The 17,805-nt window shown below is 41.8% G+C and overlaps 1 protein-coding gene across 6 annotated transcripts in view; it reads left to right on the forward strand.

Annotated features, from left to right (window-relative positions):
* The window catches only part of BOD1L1 (biorientation of chromosomes in cell division 1 like 1), a 54,881-nt gene extending 39,873 nt beyond the window's left edge, over positions 1–15,008 (forward strand). For 3 of the 6 annotated variants that reach the window (XM_082461959.1, XM_082461962.1, XM_082461963.1), the window contains 10 exons: positions 286–365; positions 1,999–2,083; positions 2,452–2,525; positions 4,394–4,469; positions 4,547–4,581; positions 5,671–5,716; positions 7,653–7,702; positions 7,800–7,884; positions 8,299–8,452; positions 13,741–15,008. In XM_082461959.1, coding sequence (XP_082318085.1) covers positions 286–365; positions 1,999–2,083; positions 2,452–2,525; positions 4,394–4,469; positions 4,547–4,581; positions 5,671–5,716; positions 7,653–7,702; positions 7,800–7,884; positions 8,299–8,452; positions 13,741–13,858 — 803 coding nt within the window. In that variant the 3' untranslated portion in view covers positions 13,859–15,008. The other 3 variants (XM_082461964.1, XM_082461960.1, XM_082461961.1) reach the window with 3 other exon arrangements.
* The last annotated feature ends 2,797 nt before the right edge of the window (positions 15,009–17,805 follow it).

Below are 17,805 nucleotides of genomic sequence, written 5' to 3' on the forward strand. Positions count from 1 at the left end.
GCCACACAGCTCAGCCAAGAATAAAAGAGTCTCTGGAAACGCTATGTCCTAAGCCTTCTCCACAGAACCTCCTGCTTTGTTGGTGCCATTTGAGCATTTGTAGATTTTTTTATTTTATTTTTTTGGTTTTGCTAGGGCCAAGGCCAGTGTTCAGTGCTCAAGTCACATGATATCATAAATGCCTAAGAAAGAAGTCTCAAACTGTCATTTTTTAAAATAGAACTATGCATTTCATTTTTCATTTGGCTTTTATTTCTTTGTGATTCTGTGCAAACTGATTTACAGATGATAATCCAGATGTCCTGGATTCCAAAATAGAAACAGGACAGAGGCAATGTTCTGAAACTGAGCCACAAGATACAAAGGTACTTTTTCCACATATTAATTTTAAGTTTTAGGGGTAACCTAATTACATCACTGTGTATACTTATTTTGTATTATATATATGTGTGTGTGTGTGTATATTATATATATAGTTCTAATATCCCTTTTACTTTATGTATCTCTAATAATAAAAGGTGTATATTTTTTAGGCTCTCTCAAAGGAAAAAAAACAAATGTTGTACTTTATAATCTTAAACTGCAAGATTGTATTAATATCACAGTTTAGATATAATCATTGCTTAGGTTTTTGTTCATATTATTGACTTCCTTAGGTTTCTAGGTCCTTTCTTCCCAAGTGTAATATGCTTTATTACAGATATACTCACATGAGAACAGTGAAATACAGTGATACATACTGTTTAAAAATTTTAATATTTGGCTTTCTCTTTACCATAACTCCAGCCCCTAAAATATAGGTAGTCCAAGGATGGGCCCTCCCTCATTGCCTCTTTTTTCCTATGAGCTTATTTTCACCTTGTGACTCAGGGAAGCGGCTCACAAATTTTCATTTCTGCTCTTACCCTGTCTTTTGTTCTAGGCCCAGATTTCTCCATTTCCTGGTAGATAACCTCTTCTTGGGTGTTCTTCCATTTCCGAGACTCAGGACTTCTCAGTGTCTATTCCAGTCCACCTCCATCTTCTCGTTCTCTCTCCTTCCCTAATCTATTGTTTTTCCGACTTGTTCCAAAAGTATTTAAGTCACCTTATAAATATATGCAGCTGACTTCCAGCTCACTAAAACCAATTTATAGTCTCTTTTCCTCCCGATAACTGATAAACTAAATAAAAAGTAGTAAAAGAATTTTAACAACCGAAGAGGTAAAGTCACATATTGTCATGAATTTCAGTTGGTTGTGGCCAAGGAAAGATACTGGGTTTTAAAAAAGCCCATCACTCCCCCTGCCCTATCCAGAGCAAAAATCTTGAGACAGTGCTCCTGAATTTGGAAAGAAACAGCTTAAAGGGTATCCTTTTATTTTCCCTTCAACTTTATGTAAGGTTTTTAATGTTAAGTTTAAATATACTCTGACTTAATTATTTTCATTTAAAAATCACATATGCATATAATATTCTCAATATAAAACAGTACTCTGATTTTAAATTTAACTTGTATATTTTTATTTACACATTATATTAGTATCATAGTATAAACAATTTGGTATTTCATGCTCAAAACTTCTTTGTAACTAAGGGCAAATAATTTAACCATTGAGAGATCATTGCTCTAAATCAGCCCAGCTGGATACCCAGAAGTTCTCTTTGGCATCTTCTGCTTTATTCCTTTCCCCCAGTCCCTCCCCTCCACCAACAAAGGAAAAAAAAAAAAATCTGTTGTAAATTCCTTTCAGTTCTTTCTTTGGAGTTTCTCTTGAAAAGTCCAGGGTGAGGGAGGAGAGCAATTTCCATTTTGCAGGGGAAAAAAAAATGGCCTTGTTGCTTTATAGCCTTATCTCATGCTTTTCTGCCTTCAGATTTTGTATCTTTTTGTGTAGTTTCCCAAGCAGCAAGATTGTTACTTTTTAAAAAATTTCCCACAAATACCTAAAAGACTGCTAGGAAATTATTGTTGAAATAAGAAAAAGAAGCTTCTTGTCTTGTTCAACTTCTCCATAGGAAGAGAACTCTGGAGATTTGGAAGAGTTACCTAAAACAAGTTCTAAGACAAACAACACTGCTTCAAGGGCCATGGAAGAAAAAGGTGAGTAATACATCTACTTAGATAAATTGTTTTAAGAGGAGACTAATCCTTCAAAGCAGTCAGCATATCTCTCACCAGGCTTCGCCAACTGAAACTGCAGTTTGCCGATCTGCCTTCCCTTTATAACACAGTACGTCGCGCTGAGTATCAGTAGCGCTTGGGAATCATTTTTAATCTGGCTCCTGTTTTACCCAAAGTGTGCTTCTTATCGGTTAACCAGACTCTGGCTTATTAACTTTGGTGTGTCCACCTGAGAATGGAGTCTGTGTGCATGTGTGACGGGGACGACGTAGGTCACCTTGGTAGGTGTCCTGGCGCTGAGGCTGAGTGTAGTCCCCAGCAGTGAACGAGCTCTGCTCTTTCTGCAGATGAATACAGCAGCAGTGAGGCTGCTGGCGAAAAGACAGAGCAGAATGATGATGACAACATAAAATCTCAGGAGGTGAGAAATGTTTTCTATATTTATTTGTTCAGATTTATTTACGTACTGCAAATAAAATACATTCAATGCTCTTACCCAAAGTTCTTCTTAAATGCTTTTGAAGTAGCTCTTTTTTTTTTTTAGTGCACTAGGACAGCATTTCATGCAGTGCACTTTATCAGTGTCATTTTGATTCATTTTGTTCCCTATATCTTAATTTTATCCAAACATTTGTATGAGACCTACTTCTGTCAGCCACATGGGATCAGCCCAGATCTGTACCTCAGTGTCCATGTCACTTCCTGACCCAAAGGCTTAGCACAACCAAGCCAGGCAGCAGCTCAGGTCAGAGAACAGGGAGCTGCAGAGCCCTGGAGTCCAGCAGAACGAAATGGGAGCCGCAGCAGCAGGATGTGCGGAAGGCCTGCAGCAAGTGCCAAACGGGACCCAGTTTGACAAGGTGAGGTCAGGGATTCCTGGGAGGCTGCAGGAGAGGCAGACCTCCATCCCTGCCCACTCCAGGCCCCTTCGGATTTGCAGAGAGCCCAGTGGGACACAGAATCACAGTGACCTGAGACGGAGGCCCATAAATCAAGGGAAACAACTTGTACACCAGCCAGATCTTCTAGATAACCATTGCCAAGTTTGCCAGTCTTGATATAACTTCTTTTTTTTAACATTTTTATTGGGGTATAATTGCTTTACAATAGTGTGTTAGTTTCTGCTGTATAATAAAGTGAATCAGCTATATATATACATATATCCCCATATCCCCTCCCTCTTGTACCTCCCTCCCACCCTCCCTATCCCACCCCTCTAGGTGATCACAAAGCACTGAACTGATCTCCCTGTGCTATGCAGCTGCTTCCCACTAGCTATCTATTTTATATTTGGTAGTGTATATATGTCAGTGCTACTCTCTCACTTCTTCCCAGCTTACCCTTCCCCCTCCCCATGTCCTCAAGTCCATTCTGTACCTCTGCGTCTTTATTCCTGTCCTGCCCCTAGGGTCATCAGAACCTTTTTTTTTTTTTTTTTTTTAGATTCCATATATATGTGTTAGCATACAGTATTTGTTTTTTTCTTTCTGACTTACTTCACTCTGTATAACAGACTCTAGGTCCATCCACCTCACTACAAATAACTCAATTTCGTTTCTTTTTATGGCTGAGTAATATTCCATTGTATATATGTGCCACATCTTCTTTATCCATTCATCTGTTTATGGACACTTAGGTTGCTTCCATGTCCTGGCTATTGTAAATAGAGCTGCAATGAACATTGTGGTACATGACTCTTTTTGAATTATGGTTTTCTCAGGGTATATTCCCAGTAGTGGGATTGCTGGGTGGTATCGTAGTGCTATTTTTAGTTTTTTAAGGAACCTCCACACTGTTCTCCATAGTGGCTGTATCAATTTACATTCCCACCAACAGTGCAAGAGGGTTCCCTTTTCTCCACACCCTCTCCAGCATTTATTGTTTGTTGATACAACTTTTTAATAGTTCTGTTTGTTTTCAGTGGCCTCCTTTATTTTTTATAAGGGATCCCATTTGGTCACAAGTGACTAGGACTAAATCCACATTTAAGTGGACATACATATTTATTACAGAAGTAAAAGCTGACACTGAGCGCTTACTTCCATTATCGCATTATCTCATAATCCTCAGGACTCCGTGAATTCATACTCAGTTAGCACTGTTTACCAAGTGAGGGGACTGCACTGAGAGAAATGAAGCACTAAGCCTAAGGTCACGTATTTTTTAAGAGACAAAGCTGGGATTTGAGACCTCTTAGGAGGGAACTCTAAATCCCATTTTGAGAAAGCAAACTATTTGTATAATAGAGGATAAAACTTTTTATTGCTTTTTTTTCCCTTTCCCCCTTAGGAAGATCAGCCGGTAATTATTAAAAGGAAAAGAGGAAGACCTCGTAAACACCCTGTAGAAACATCATTAAAAACAAGTAGGTATTTGGTGTGTTTTCAGTTCACACAAAAGAAATTTTCAACTGATTTTCTAAGTGAGATTTTTATTTTTTAGAAGATGACTGCAAAACAGATGCTGGCATTGTCACTGTAAGTAATTGCAAAAGATGAGAATTCTTCAAATATCTGCTCTTGACCTGGAAAGAGTATACTGCAATATTAGTATTTTCAACTATCTTTTTAAAAAAGTATTTGAAAAGCTTTAAGAGATTTTCTTAAATAAAACATCAAATAACCATTCAGATTATATTATGATTACTAATAGCTTCATATAAATATAATTATATTAATTGTAATTCACTCTGATTCTATCCTCACCTGTCAGTTCAGTTATATAAATTATCTAGGGACTTATCTTCTTGTCATCCTTGATTAAAATATAGAAAATAGCTGTTTTATATGATTTTTACATAACGGCTTCTTTATGGAAACCTCCAAAGTGTCTACCTTACTACTTTCTATGGAGGCCCTTTTATAATAGAATGTACACCAATTTTGATGCAGGAAAATCGGCAGTAATACTTTATCTTTTTTAATATTCTTTATCTTTGACCCTGAGGTGTATACCCAACAAAACCATTGTACCAAGACATCATTGCATGAGTTTCAATGATAGCATTATTAAGAGGACAAACATGTCCACTGACCTAACAAAAGCAAATGGGATTCAAGCCTCAGCTCTGCCACTTACTCCCACATCTGTGATACTGGGCCAGTCATGTGACCCTCTCGAGACTCCCATTTCCTTGGATATAAAGTACTATAACAATATCTGCATTAATTATCTCACTAGAATTCTTATAAGACAACAGAACCAAAGAGCCACATGTAAGAGTGTGAATGCATTAACCAACACATAAGATGGTTTACCGGGCCGGATTGGGGAATATTAACAGCGGGCCATGCGTGTCCCTCCAGTGCTCGCCCCCCGGCGTAGCAGCACAGTGGCTGGGAAAGAGGCTTGTGGCAGCCCTAATCCTCCTTGTGGAAAGACCTGTGTGTTCAGAATCATAGGCATCCATATTTGCTTGGTATGTTTAATCAACTGCAGGAAGTAGGTTCCAGATAGTCTGCCTACATAATAAACAGAGGTCCTATACCTTCTTTACATTGTTGATTGACTTTCTATGTGATGATAACAAACTGCTGACTCCACTTTTTTTCTTTGTTTAAATTTAGGTAGAGCAATCTCCCCCTGGCGGCAAACAGAAAGTAATGCAAACAGGTGTGTACCTGAAAGCATTGCTCTGCATATGATCTAAGGAAGGGGTGGGGCAGCCTGGCTATCAGGGACGGTTTTAGAATTTCATTGTTTTCCAGTGAAGTGGGTGGCTTCCTTGGTCAAAGCAGCTATCCTTGTAGCCACGAGAGACTCTGACTATTGGCTTTTCCTGTGATCTGAGTCATTCTCAGTTTTGTTAGTCTGGGAAGCCTTCAGAGAGGAGGGGGAGGGCAGCACAGAGCAAAAGAGGGAAGGCACTGCTGTGTCCAAACCATACTTTCGTGGACATGTTTTAGGGAGAAATAGATCAACCTGGGACTGGGAACTCTTATCAGGAAGACAGGAATTCAGCCCAAGAGCCTATTGTTTTCAGAAGAAGAATTTTGAAAGCAGCCTGTGCAGCTTCCAGAACTAGGATGCAAGAGATAAAATTGTTTCAATGAAGCGTTTTTGTCCTCATTCCAAGGAGAAAAAATATTCCAAAATGTTGATAATGATTAGCTCTGGGTGGTACGATAGTAGGGACATTTCATGTTTTTACGGTTGCCTGCATTTTCCAGAATTTTTACGATGTGTATATATTAATTTCCTGGTTTAAATTTTTTGATACATAAAAGCAAAAAATAGCCATTGATGGGTTTGAAAGTGCTGACACAGGCAAAAAAAAAAAAAAAAGAGTATGACAAGTATTTTGGACCAAATAAATAGCATGGTCATATCAGGAAAGTACATATTTTGATTAGCAAGGTAAAAGCAAATGTGTAATTTAAAATTTTTTCCACATTTAACTATGCGTGGGATCTTATGATCATATTTTACTTTTTCTTGCCTCTTTGAAAATTAAGGTTTGTTTATTTTTTTTAACAAAAGGAGGTTTTGCTTATGTTTTGTTTTTAACCATCTTTTATTCATAATTTTATAATATTTTATATCCATACAACAAGAAATCTTTAGAACTCAAATGCCCTTTAAAGAGTCTATTGTAAGCTATGCAATTATGTTTTAGTATTGTCGTTGGGCAGTCGTTTTCTGAATCTGGGTAATGATGACCAGTTAAAGACTGGATTCTTCTTTGTGAGCCTTTTTCTTGGTTTTTAACTCTTCTACCTACGTTAGTTTAGTGAACTTGCAGAAAAGGCAGCTACACAGTCTTCATCACTAATAAGTCCACTTTTGGGTTGTTGAGTGTCTAATCAACATCCTCATAATCTTAGCTTCAAACAGTGCATTGAACTAAACTTCATTTTTCTTACCAAGATACATTCTCAGAAAATGGTAACATCTACAGAAAGCAAATACATAAAGAATAGGTATTCACAACCTAAAATAGGCTTATAAAATGTACTTTTCTAGATACCATGATATAAGTATATGGAGTCATAAGAATTCCAACTCCCCCCCACCTGCTAGTTACGTGACTCTGAACAAATTACTTAAGTTACTCAAGCCTCATTTTCTTACCTATCAAATGAGGGCTGTGCTATTTATAGAGCTCCATTACAATTTGAGTAAAGTCTGGAATCCTGACCTGCAGTTCCTGCTGTTTCTTGGGGGCTCCCTAGATGTACCCTTCCTCCTCCCTTTCCAGGTTCAGAGCATTTGAGCTGAAAGAGAGAAACCATGAAGGCAATCTAACCCAAATCCTCATCTCACAGATGAAAAAACTGAGGCTGAGGGAAATTAAGTAATTTGCCTAGATCACATAGCTTATTCATGACAGATCTGAAACGCAAACTTTGGTATCCTGACTTTCATTCCGACATGCTTTTTTGCTTAGGTATTCCACCTCAACGTTTGCTTGGCTGATACAAAAACAATGATAAATCGTGTAAGAATACCTTAATTAGCACTGGTACATTCACAGACAGCAAGCCAGACTGCTGAAATTTAATTTGACACTAATTAAAATATTAATGCAGAGATCTTCCTTTTCTTAAAGATGAGTCCAATAAAGAAACATCTAACCTGCAAGAACGAAGTGGAAGCAATGTAAGTGTTAATTTTCTTATCAAGACATGTCTTTTACAAATAAACTTAGTAAATGCTCAAGTGACCACCATTTCAACTTTAATTTTATTGCTTCTAGGATGACAGTGAAGAAAAATCTGTAGCAAATGTGCGTCGGAGGGGAAGAAAGCCCAAGCGTTCGCTCACGCTATCAGATGATGCTGGTATGTTCCTGGCAGAGTCTTAATTACAGAGTCTTATCATTTCAGAATCACCTTTTTAACTTTTTAAGAGTTTTTCTTTGGATGAGGAAAAATCCAGGGGGTGCAGCTAGTATTAATACTACATAAATATGTGTGAAATGGCTCTAATCCTGTGTCAGAAATGGTACATCCCAGATGCTTTTCTGAGTACATGCGAATTTTTTGCAAATGCTGGCTGTGAACTGCCTAAGTAAACTATCCCAGAGATTAAATTAAACAGTTGTGAATTGCAAGTGCTGAAACAAAAAGGAAGTGGAAAACCACTTCTTCTGCCTCCAAAGCCCTAATATCCTTTGTTCTAAACTCTGTGACTCTGTCCTTTGTAAGTGTCTTTGGGAATTGTACAATCCAGGTGTTACCCTTCTATCTGAACAGAATCCTCAGAGCCAGAAAGAAAACGCCAGAAATCAGTTTCTGAGGCAACTGAGGACAAGAAAGACCAGGAGTCTGATGAGGAAGAGGAAGAAGAGGAAGAGGATGAGCCCACAGGAGCCACCACAAGGTCCAGCACCAGATCAGAGGCTCAGAGGTAACAGGGGACGAAGGAGAGCGTCCAGAACCTTCACCAGCTTCTCCATCAGAAAATAGCTGTGGGTTTCATGGCATTCTCTTGTCTTTGACTCACTTGTGCCACAGTGTGAGCTCTTTGCTTTCATTTTATCCTCAGCAGAGAGCACATGCTCCCAGCCCTCTGACATTTCAGTTCCTCTGGGAGAGGCTATTTTCCCTCTTAAACCATTTTTGAGGATCACTTTGGAATCTTTTCCAGGCTTTAGATACCTGTTTGGTGGAACCTATTTAGTTCCTTCATAAATATTTATCAAGGATGAGGAGATGTCTCAGATGCAGTGCTAAGCACCGTGGGTGGAAACACAGATACGGACAACACAGTCTCTGTGTGCAGCGTGCTTAGCTGCGGTGAGAGAGAGAAATCATGAGCCCATACCCGTTGTAAGATGCACCTCACAGTGCTGTGTGACAGGTCCGTCACGTGAGATCGCCAGTATGGCCACCATTTTCCACTTAAATAACTGGCAATTTCATATGTTTCCCATAGTACGTTCTCCCAAACCCTAGTATAGCCAGAGCCTCTGGAGAAAAGAGGACAATGGTCAAGTGAGTTTGGGGAATGCCTCTGAATTTTCTCTCCTTCTTAAGCCATAGTGTACATTACCATATTAAGGGCTTATCATGGTCCTAAAGGAAAGAAACCTGTTTAACTTTGTCAGTTATACTTTGCCCCCCAGCCCCTGTTATTATACCTGTTAACATCAATCAGTATTCCTTTCCCCACAGCCCATTTTGAGAAATGTTGCATCACCTTACAGTTTTATAACTTTCTCTGAAGCGTGAATATTTTCCATTTTTAATGTGATTCACAAGATGTTAATCTTGGTATTATCATCTATAATTTCATAATCCAAGATTTCAGGAATATTTATTTCAAGAGTATCACTTATTAACATCTGCCACTGTAGTATAAGAGTAATAATGTGTTATGTTTACATAAAGACTTAAAATGAGCCTATTTCTAATTCCTCTAAACTTGTACATTATTAGCCATTCATGACGTGGTTTAGTTTCTCAAAGAATGAGATTTTAGAGCCAGAAGACTTCAGGAGCTCACAGGGCTGAAGGTGAGGTGTCTCACGGTTGTTTTTTAGGTGGGGCAGCTCAGATAAATAGGAATCACAGAATTAAGATATCTGCTGATCGAGAGGGTGCATTTGGGTACAGACACCCCTCCCTCTTTTACACTTGTGGAAAGATCATCCAGTATAGTCGAGCCCAACTCAAAGTTCCACAGACCTTCTAGGCATCTTCAAGTGAGTGTCTAAAAGTAGCTAACAGATTTGCCCTTTAAAATTTATTCTTCAAAAATAAATCATATTCGACTTACGGTTCTATAATCACCCGGATTATCAATGCTTCTCCTTAATGCACTTTAGGAGCTTGTGATTTACAAATGGATTCTTTTCACTTTAGATTCCTTGGCATTGGTTGATTGGTTCCAGGGCTCTGGCATCTTTATAATCTCACAGATTCTCAGGGTCACATGGGGTCTCAGTGGGTCCATACTGCAAACCCATCAGTACCTCGATCATGCTGCCAGCAGCTCCTCTGAAAAGGTATTTCTGCTTCTGCGTGTTACCTCAGGGCAGGAAAGCCACCTCCTCATGGCATTCTCTTGTGTTCAATGGATGCTGGCCTCCCCATAGCGTCTACCTTTGGAGCCTCCTGTACCACTTTCCCTTACACACTGGAGGGCGGCTTCCAGCTCTTCTCTTGTTTTGAGCCCCCTCATCATCCTGTTTGTTCTCCTCAATTTATCTGTATTCTCTTTAAGAAGCAAATGTTTGCACCAAGTGTGCGCTGATGAATCTAGAAGAGGCCTGTCCACCTTATTTTCTAGACTGTGCTTCAACATGCATCCAACTCACTGGGCTCCCTCTGCCTGGGCTGCATACCAACTCAGCACGTTCTTTTTCCTCATGGGGCATTTCTTCTCTCACCTGATACTTGTGCAGGCGACTGCTTGGACCCGGTTCCAGGGCCTTAACATTCAGTTTTGTGAATTGTACTTTCATCGATCTTGGCCCCTTATTCTGCTCTGGTGAGCACTTTGGGATTTTACATCATCAGCCAATATATTTTCTGTTTATCACAGATTGATCTTTCTCTAAATCACGATATACTATCCCACACAGTGAAAGCAAAGCTAGAGTCATATAAGCAGAGTTAGTCTCAGGTGACATGAAGACCTGCTTACCAACAGTGGTCCAGAAAACCAGCCATTTTCCTACTTTTAGTCCCCATTCTCTGACTTGCCCACGAGGAGCCTCGCCCTTTCTGGAGTCCCAGGGACTGGAGTGTTCAGTGCTGCCATTGCCCAGTGTTTCTGTAATCTGTTTCAGAAAGCATCATAGTGAGCCATCTACACGTGCAGCATCCAAACTTGGCAGCCCACAAACAGTTTCTCCTAGAAATCACCAAAAATTAGCAAAAGAGAAATTATCTACCAGTGAAAAAGTTAGTAAATCTCCCCCATTAGGAAGGTAAGTCCCTGCTGACGTTCAAGTCACTTTTAAACCCCTGAGACTGGTTTTGGTGCAGTGATGCTTTCTCCCTAAGTTTAAGATTCTTGTCTTGCCAAATAACTGTCTTTGGGAATCATTTGTTTTCCAAATGAAACCTACTCCAAACAGAGTAGGAAGGGCTGCCAAAAGGAGTCTCGATGGCCTCACCAGTCTGCCCCACCTCACGGCCCTCCTGCACAGGCTTTATCCTTGACACTTGTGAGCCTTACCTGCCAACTCCTGCCCCCCAGAACCAAAGACAAGGCTTGTTTCTCCCCGAGTGGTCACAGACCTGAATGCTTGGTTAAATCAGTGCAGCAGGGCCCAGCAGGTAACAGCCCAGGGTCATTTCTGTTTTGCCCAGAGCACTGGAGAGGTGATGAGGTGACAGCAGAGCACTAGAGGCGCAGCCACGAGCCAGCTCGCCCCTTCAGCGTGGCCTGGTTCATCTTCCCGCTTCCCGCAGGTTGTGCCGACCCCTGCTCCTTACCTCTGCTTGTGCTGGTTCTTCCTTGAGGAGCGCCCTCACCAGCAGCCCCCAGTCAGCCCGGTCCTTCCGTCCTGTGCACCCACCCCCTTCAGGACGCCGCCCTGCCTGCTTCAGCGCATCCTCACCTCCTTCCTGCTGCCCTTCCAGTCGGGGCTGTGCAGTTGACAGCGGCGTATACCGTTGCTTTAAGTGTGTTAGTTTTGTTTTCCTCTCTGGTCCATAAGCTTCTTCCTTGAGGTCAGGGACTTGCCTTACCTTCTGTACATTCTAGCATCAAAAAATAAAAGACCTCACATTGTATAAACACTGTTTTCATGTCTCTTATCACGTTTGATCTTCATAGCATACTTGTATGTGTGCATTATTATCCCCACGTTATAGAAAGCGAAGCAAACTGAGGTGCCGGGCACCTTTCACATAGATTCTCCCATTAATCCTCATTAAGTAAAATGTAGTATTTATCCTTATTATATGAGAAGACTCTCAGAAGGGTCTGGTTCATTATTTCTCAAACGTGAATGTGCAGGCCAATCGCAGAGGCTCTTGCTAAGGTGCCGGCTCTGATTCTGCAGGTCTGGGGCAGGACCTGACGGTCTGCGTTTCTCACAAGCTCGCGGGTGCTGCCAGTGGTGCTGGTCATAGGCCACCCTCTGAGTGGGAAGAAAGGGTCTGTCAGGTGACCTAGCCAAGCTCACACAGCTAGACGGAAGCCCCTGCGCAAAGCTTCTGTTCTCTGCTGTATGGCATCCAGCACAGTGCTGGCACACGCCCACTCCTCGGTAAGTAGCTGCGCACTTAGTGGCTGATGGCTTTCCCTGGTCATGGTTTGAAATGGGATATTGACAAGCACTGGTTTTTAGCCGTTCTCAACACATGCATAGATAACATTATGCTGAAACTACATCATATACAACAATATTTGACTCGATTTGAGCTTATTTACTTCTGCTGTCAAAGGAACAATAAGCAAAACATGTCTTCACATCAGTAGAGTCCCAACTCCTGCAGTTTTATTTTCCAAGTGTCTTCACTGATATAACATTTACTGCTCGCTCACACGTGTCAGGCTTTGTACTAGGCGCTGGAGAGAGGAAAAGGAATAACCTCAGCAGCTGCCCTGGAGAAACATCCTGTCTAATGGAGGGACGTATGTGTACCTGACTTTCAAACTTTTTTGCCAGTAAGCAGCTCATGTTAAGAATGTATTCTGCAATATTGTCGCTGTCACTGAAACAAAATTTTCATGAGCCAAACTGAATAGAAGTGATATCAATGGTCTATTGTGTTCTATTAATACATTGTTTTAAAATAATGGCTCTAGCCTGCAATTTGAAAAACCCCAGTGGATAAATTAACAACGGAAAGTGCTGTGGGGTTTCCGAAGGGCAGCTTGCTCTGTGATGAGGAAGGCTCCCCAGAAGGAGTTGCTTTTGAACTGGGGCTTCAAAATGAGGTTTGCCAGATAGGAGGTGTGGCGTTGTTCCAAAAAAAAATCACATGCCAAAATATGAACGTGTCAGAGAACACTTTGTGTTTGGGAATGGGGCTACTCTGGCAGGACTATAGTCCAGAATGGTGCAGCAGTTGAGGGCAAATGGTAAAGGACTTTGTGTATTGCGTCCTGGATGACTTTGTGCTGAAAGCATCAGAGATCCTAGAGAAGAGATAACCAAAACAAGATGGTGATATTGACATGATTAACTGAAGTTTCCGACAAATTGGTCTAATGGCAGAATGGCGAGCAGGGCTAGGCTGCTGGCAGGGAGACTGGGTAGGAAACTCTTCTCAAGTTCCCCTGCCTTTTCTAACACTGCCAGCTGTCCTCTGTGGTAACGTCCTGTGAGACACGGTTGTGCGCGTGCTCAGACGGAGGCTGCCATCCCGCTGTGTTCTCACCAGTTGTTTCAACATGGGACTGGCCGTTGATTTCTTTATTGTATAGATAGAAGAACTAGGGCCTAGAGAAGAAAGTGGTCTTGATCAAGGTCCACACCCAGAGTAGGACAGAGCCGGAAGCAGAGTACAGGCTTCCAAACTCCTCCACCCGTGCCCTGTTAGGATGTGAGGCTGTCAGCAAATAACCAGTCAGCATAGGCTCTTCTAGAGTCTCCTTGTCCTGTGTAGACCTTATCTAGGTTTTCTCTTCTTGGCTCTCAAGGTCAAAAATCTTCCAATTTTTGAAGAACTCCCAAATTACTTGAAGCAGCTCTTTTTAAGTCTTACCACGGCCTTGACTTTTGTTTACTGCAGGTCAAAGGCACAGCTCTCCCCTTCTACCAAGCGCAAGAGAGAAGCCAGCCCTCCCGGGGCACGCACCAGAGGCCAGCAGAGGGTGGAAGAGACCCCGGTGAAGAAGGCAAAGCGGTAATCTGACTGCGGCCACCCCTGGCTGGTCCACAAGGGGACACGGTAGAGAGAAGAGGGACAAGCCTCAGGGCCACAGGCTGTTGTTTTTAACCAGGGGAAGGCCATGCATGTGCTCCAAGTTCCTAGGTGCAAGCTTTTTCTTGTTATGTTTTAAACAGCTTTATAAACTATTGTTCATAGAAGTATTATGTACATTTATTTCAGATAAAGGAAAATAAGTTTACTTTGTACCTGAACTCAAAACAAAGTAGTTGTATATTTTAACATTTGAAATTGGGATTTCCCGATGTGACACATCACTCACGCAAACCCTTCCAGCCCATCAGACACCAGGCTGCCAATTGGTAATCTGTGTACAGTATATAAACATGTAAAAACAGGTTGTATTTTACTGTATGTATGATGCTAATCAATGAACACTTTATTTATTTTACAGAGAAAACTTATCTGTGAACTTTGCTATATATCTGTTTATTTTATTTTATTTTTTTTAATTAAAAAAAAGGGTTTTAAATGCTATGCAGTCATTAGTAGAGATGTTTTAGGACTCTGCCTGCCCTGTAACTATCTGAATCTCACCTGGCAGGAAATACAGACTCTTCTCGCATGTATCCAAGTAAAGTAGTTTAGCTCAAGAAGGGGTCTCCATTGCTTTTCTGTTCACAGTTGTGATTCTGTTTTTTAAGAATGTAACTTGTTTCTAGATTATACTCGCATCTGTGACTTTACTACCAGCCCCACTGACGTAGGAAGTTCCGGTTCAAGTAAAATTACATCTGTCACCTGCGGCAGCAACCCCTGTGTCGGTGTCCATTCCTCTCTGTGCTGCCCCGTGTTCTTTCCATAATGTCTTTTTCAGTGAAGAGAAATGCATTGAAGATTAAGTCACTCCTGTTTATCGAGCTTCAGGATTATATGTTATTTTATACACAGTTATTTCAAGATAGAAACTGGCTTTATTGCCAGATTCTTTTTTAAACATGTTTTAACTCTCATATGAGCAAACTGTCCAACTTAAGTTTTTCATAAGATTAAGCTTTTCTTAAGATCAAATTTGCCTCTAGCAATGATGTGATGAGTTGCCAAATAATTGAGATTGTTTTAAAATGTTTTGTTCATATTCTTGTTTTATAATTAAAATTTACATTCAGTGTGTGTGATTTTTTTTTTTTGAACTCTTAATGTAAGGTGGATATTTCTGTCATTTTACATTGTTTCTTACTGAGATTTTATATATAAATTATAAAATGTTTCCCAAAACTTGAGTGGTAAGAATTTTTTTTCCCCTATTTTAAAATTTCTCCCTGTGAAAACTGTTTCATCTCTCTAAATAATTGGTCTTAGATATATTGTTCCATTTTCACATTCAAATTTGAGTCAGTGATGGCCTCTCTCTCTCGGTAGAATTGAATGTTAGATCTGGAAGGGGCTTGGGAGACAAGGAATGTGAGAACTCCTTATTTCCATTTATATGGTTGAGTTTAACCAAAGCTCAAAGTTAGTTAAGGGTAAGAAGCCAGACTAGGTTCCAAGGCTCCAGACTCCTTGGCAAACCATCTTTGCACTAGATGGTTCTAGATTGGTTCACCAGAAGTGCTCACCCGAGAATGTATTCTCCACGTGAAACCAGTCTTATTCCGTTTAGTAACGCCCTCCCTGGGCACGACCTTACGGGACTGAGTAGCTGGGTTGTGAGGAAATGCAGCCTCTTAACAAAGTTGGAAGTAAACATTGCAGCTGCATAAGGAATTGTCTGGTTGGGAACTCAGCTGGGTCACTTAACCTCCAGCTGTTCTGAAACCCATGTAGGGAGGAGCTGCCACCCCACGGGGCACTGGAACTACACAGGAGCGGTTCTTGGTCATCACAAGGATTTGGCATCACTGATCCACATTTAGTAGAAGGGAGGAGGTTGGGAATGCTGAGTGTCCTACAAGGCACAGAACAGCCCCTGACTCCACAGCCCAAGATGCCAGGAGCTTCCCCCGGAGAACCCACTGGGAAACACTTTCACACCACCTCAAGCTCTCCATTTCCCTCGTCTCAGCTTAGTGACAACTGCCATGCCTCGTGGCTCCTCCGTAGGCAACCTGAACAGTCACGCATCTGTGGAGCTGACACAAGGCTGGGCCAATGCAGCGGGACGTCCCAAAGGGGCAGCCTGTCCCCAGACCGAAAGTAATGCAGCCAGTTCCTCGGCAGCTGAGGCTGGTCCTTCCCTGCCTACTTCAGGCCTCTTTCTTCAGGGTGATGCTGCTGGACCACCCCATCACCTAGACTTCTTCAAGATTAGGACCTACTAACTCTGGCTTGCCAAGGCCAGCCATTAGGAATGGCCGTCTGGTGATCTCACAGTGAGCCAAGTTGGGACTGAACTCCTGTCTTCTAACCCCAGGTCCAGGTTCTTTCTGCAAAGCCCCAACAGAGGGAGGATGGCTCTTCCTACCTCAGCAGCAGGCTCACTCACGGCAGGACCACGATACAGTGGAGGAATCCCCAAACATCTCCACAACTGAAAACCTAACTGATTTGAGATGAGGTGGGGGGGATGATTCGAGCTCAATGATTTAATTTTCATTTGTTTTTTATTTATTGTTCATGCTGAGTGCGAGAGCACCTTACATTTCCTAAAATTACTGCTTAGCTATCCTTGTGTAATTAAATCAAGAACAAGAAGTGTTTCCTGACGCACTGAGTCAGACACTTTTCTCAGGGGAAGGAAATGGTTGTATAGCCAGCATCTTCCCGCTGAAACTGCTGCGCTGGGATGCACATTTGTTGAGCTCCTAGCCCAACACCAGGGACACAAGTGTGAGCCCCAGTCCCAGGGGTGACAACACGTGCGGCAGACAGCTGTGCTGCCCTGGGACTGTGCCGCAGGACACAGCAGCGGGGAAGACAGTTACCTTCCTGAGAGAAGCTGGCCAAAGGACGAACTCCTGGTGGACAAGAGAGTCTTTTTGTTTGTTTAAGTATAAAATGGAGTTTGAAGCAAGGTTAGGACCTAAAGAAGAGAGCATTTTGAAAGCCGAGGAGCAGGCTGGCAATCACAGGCCCCATTCTCACCGCCAAGTCAACCTTCCAGAAACTTCCTGGAGGAGAAGCACACAGATAATAATATCTACATAGCTCTAACCACACAAAACACATACTAGCTCCAAAGGCTGCTTCCTCACACTGCAGACCTTGGAAATTAATTAGTCACACGAGCACACATGGATTTCTAAGAAATCTGGTTAACTTCGTTTAACCCAGAATTTTCCAAGGTTGTCAAAACCTTAGAACCCCTGCTTCCTCCCCGTAACACACCACATACACACACACAAGCTCAACAATTTAACATCTACTTGACAACCCTGCTCCCACCCAGTTTCTGGACATTTACATAAGAACCTGAGTTGAGGATTCCTGCCCTAAGTTCCCGCTTTGCTTTTCCTGGGGCACCTTTTAAAATAACCACTTAGAGTTGAGTACTCAAAAAATAAGTGACCTCCGCCCCAAACACCTTATAAGTAACAGGTGCTTGGTACCCCACTCTCCATCTCCTGCTCTCTTGTGATCTGGGACAGAGGACTGCCCTTCCCCCAGCTCACTGCACCTCCCTCAACCCCACCTCCATATCTGTGATCTGTAAGCAACAAATCTTGGGACTTTACTTCCTTTGTATGAATGTATTGAAACTGCACATTTGATCAAAGTGACCCCGGGGTTTTCACTTCCCCAGAGTGGGAGCTGGGATGCCGGAAGAGCTACCTGCCAACCCCATGAGGGTGGTTTGTGCCTCCTTGTTCAGCAGATTATAATCTGTACATTCTTTATTTAATACACCAGCTATGGGCCCCCCAACACATTGAAACATAGAACGATACTCACACCTTGGAAGCTTCCTGCGTGCCCCCAAGTTTACCACCATTCTAAATACAAGTTTATCATTTTACTGTATATGTA

Source organism: Balaenoptera physalus (genome assembly GCF_965194825.1).
Source record: "Balaenoptera physalus genome assembly, chromosome: 5".
Taxonomy (NCBI): Eukaryota; Metazoa; Chordata; class Mammalia; order Artiodactyla; family Balaenopteridae; genus Balaenoptera; species Balaenoptera physalus.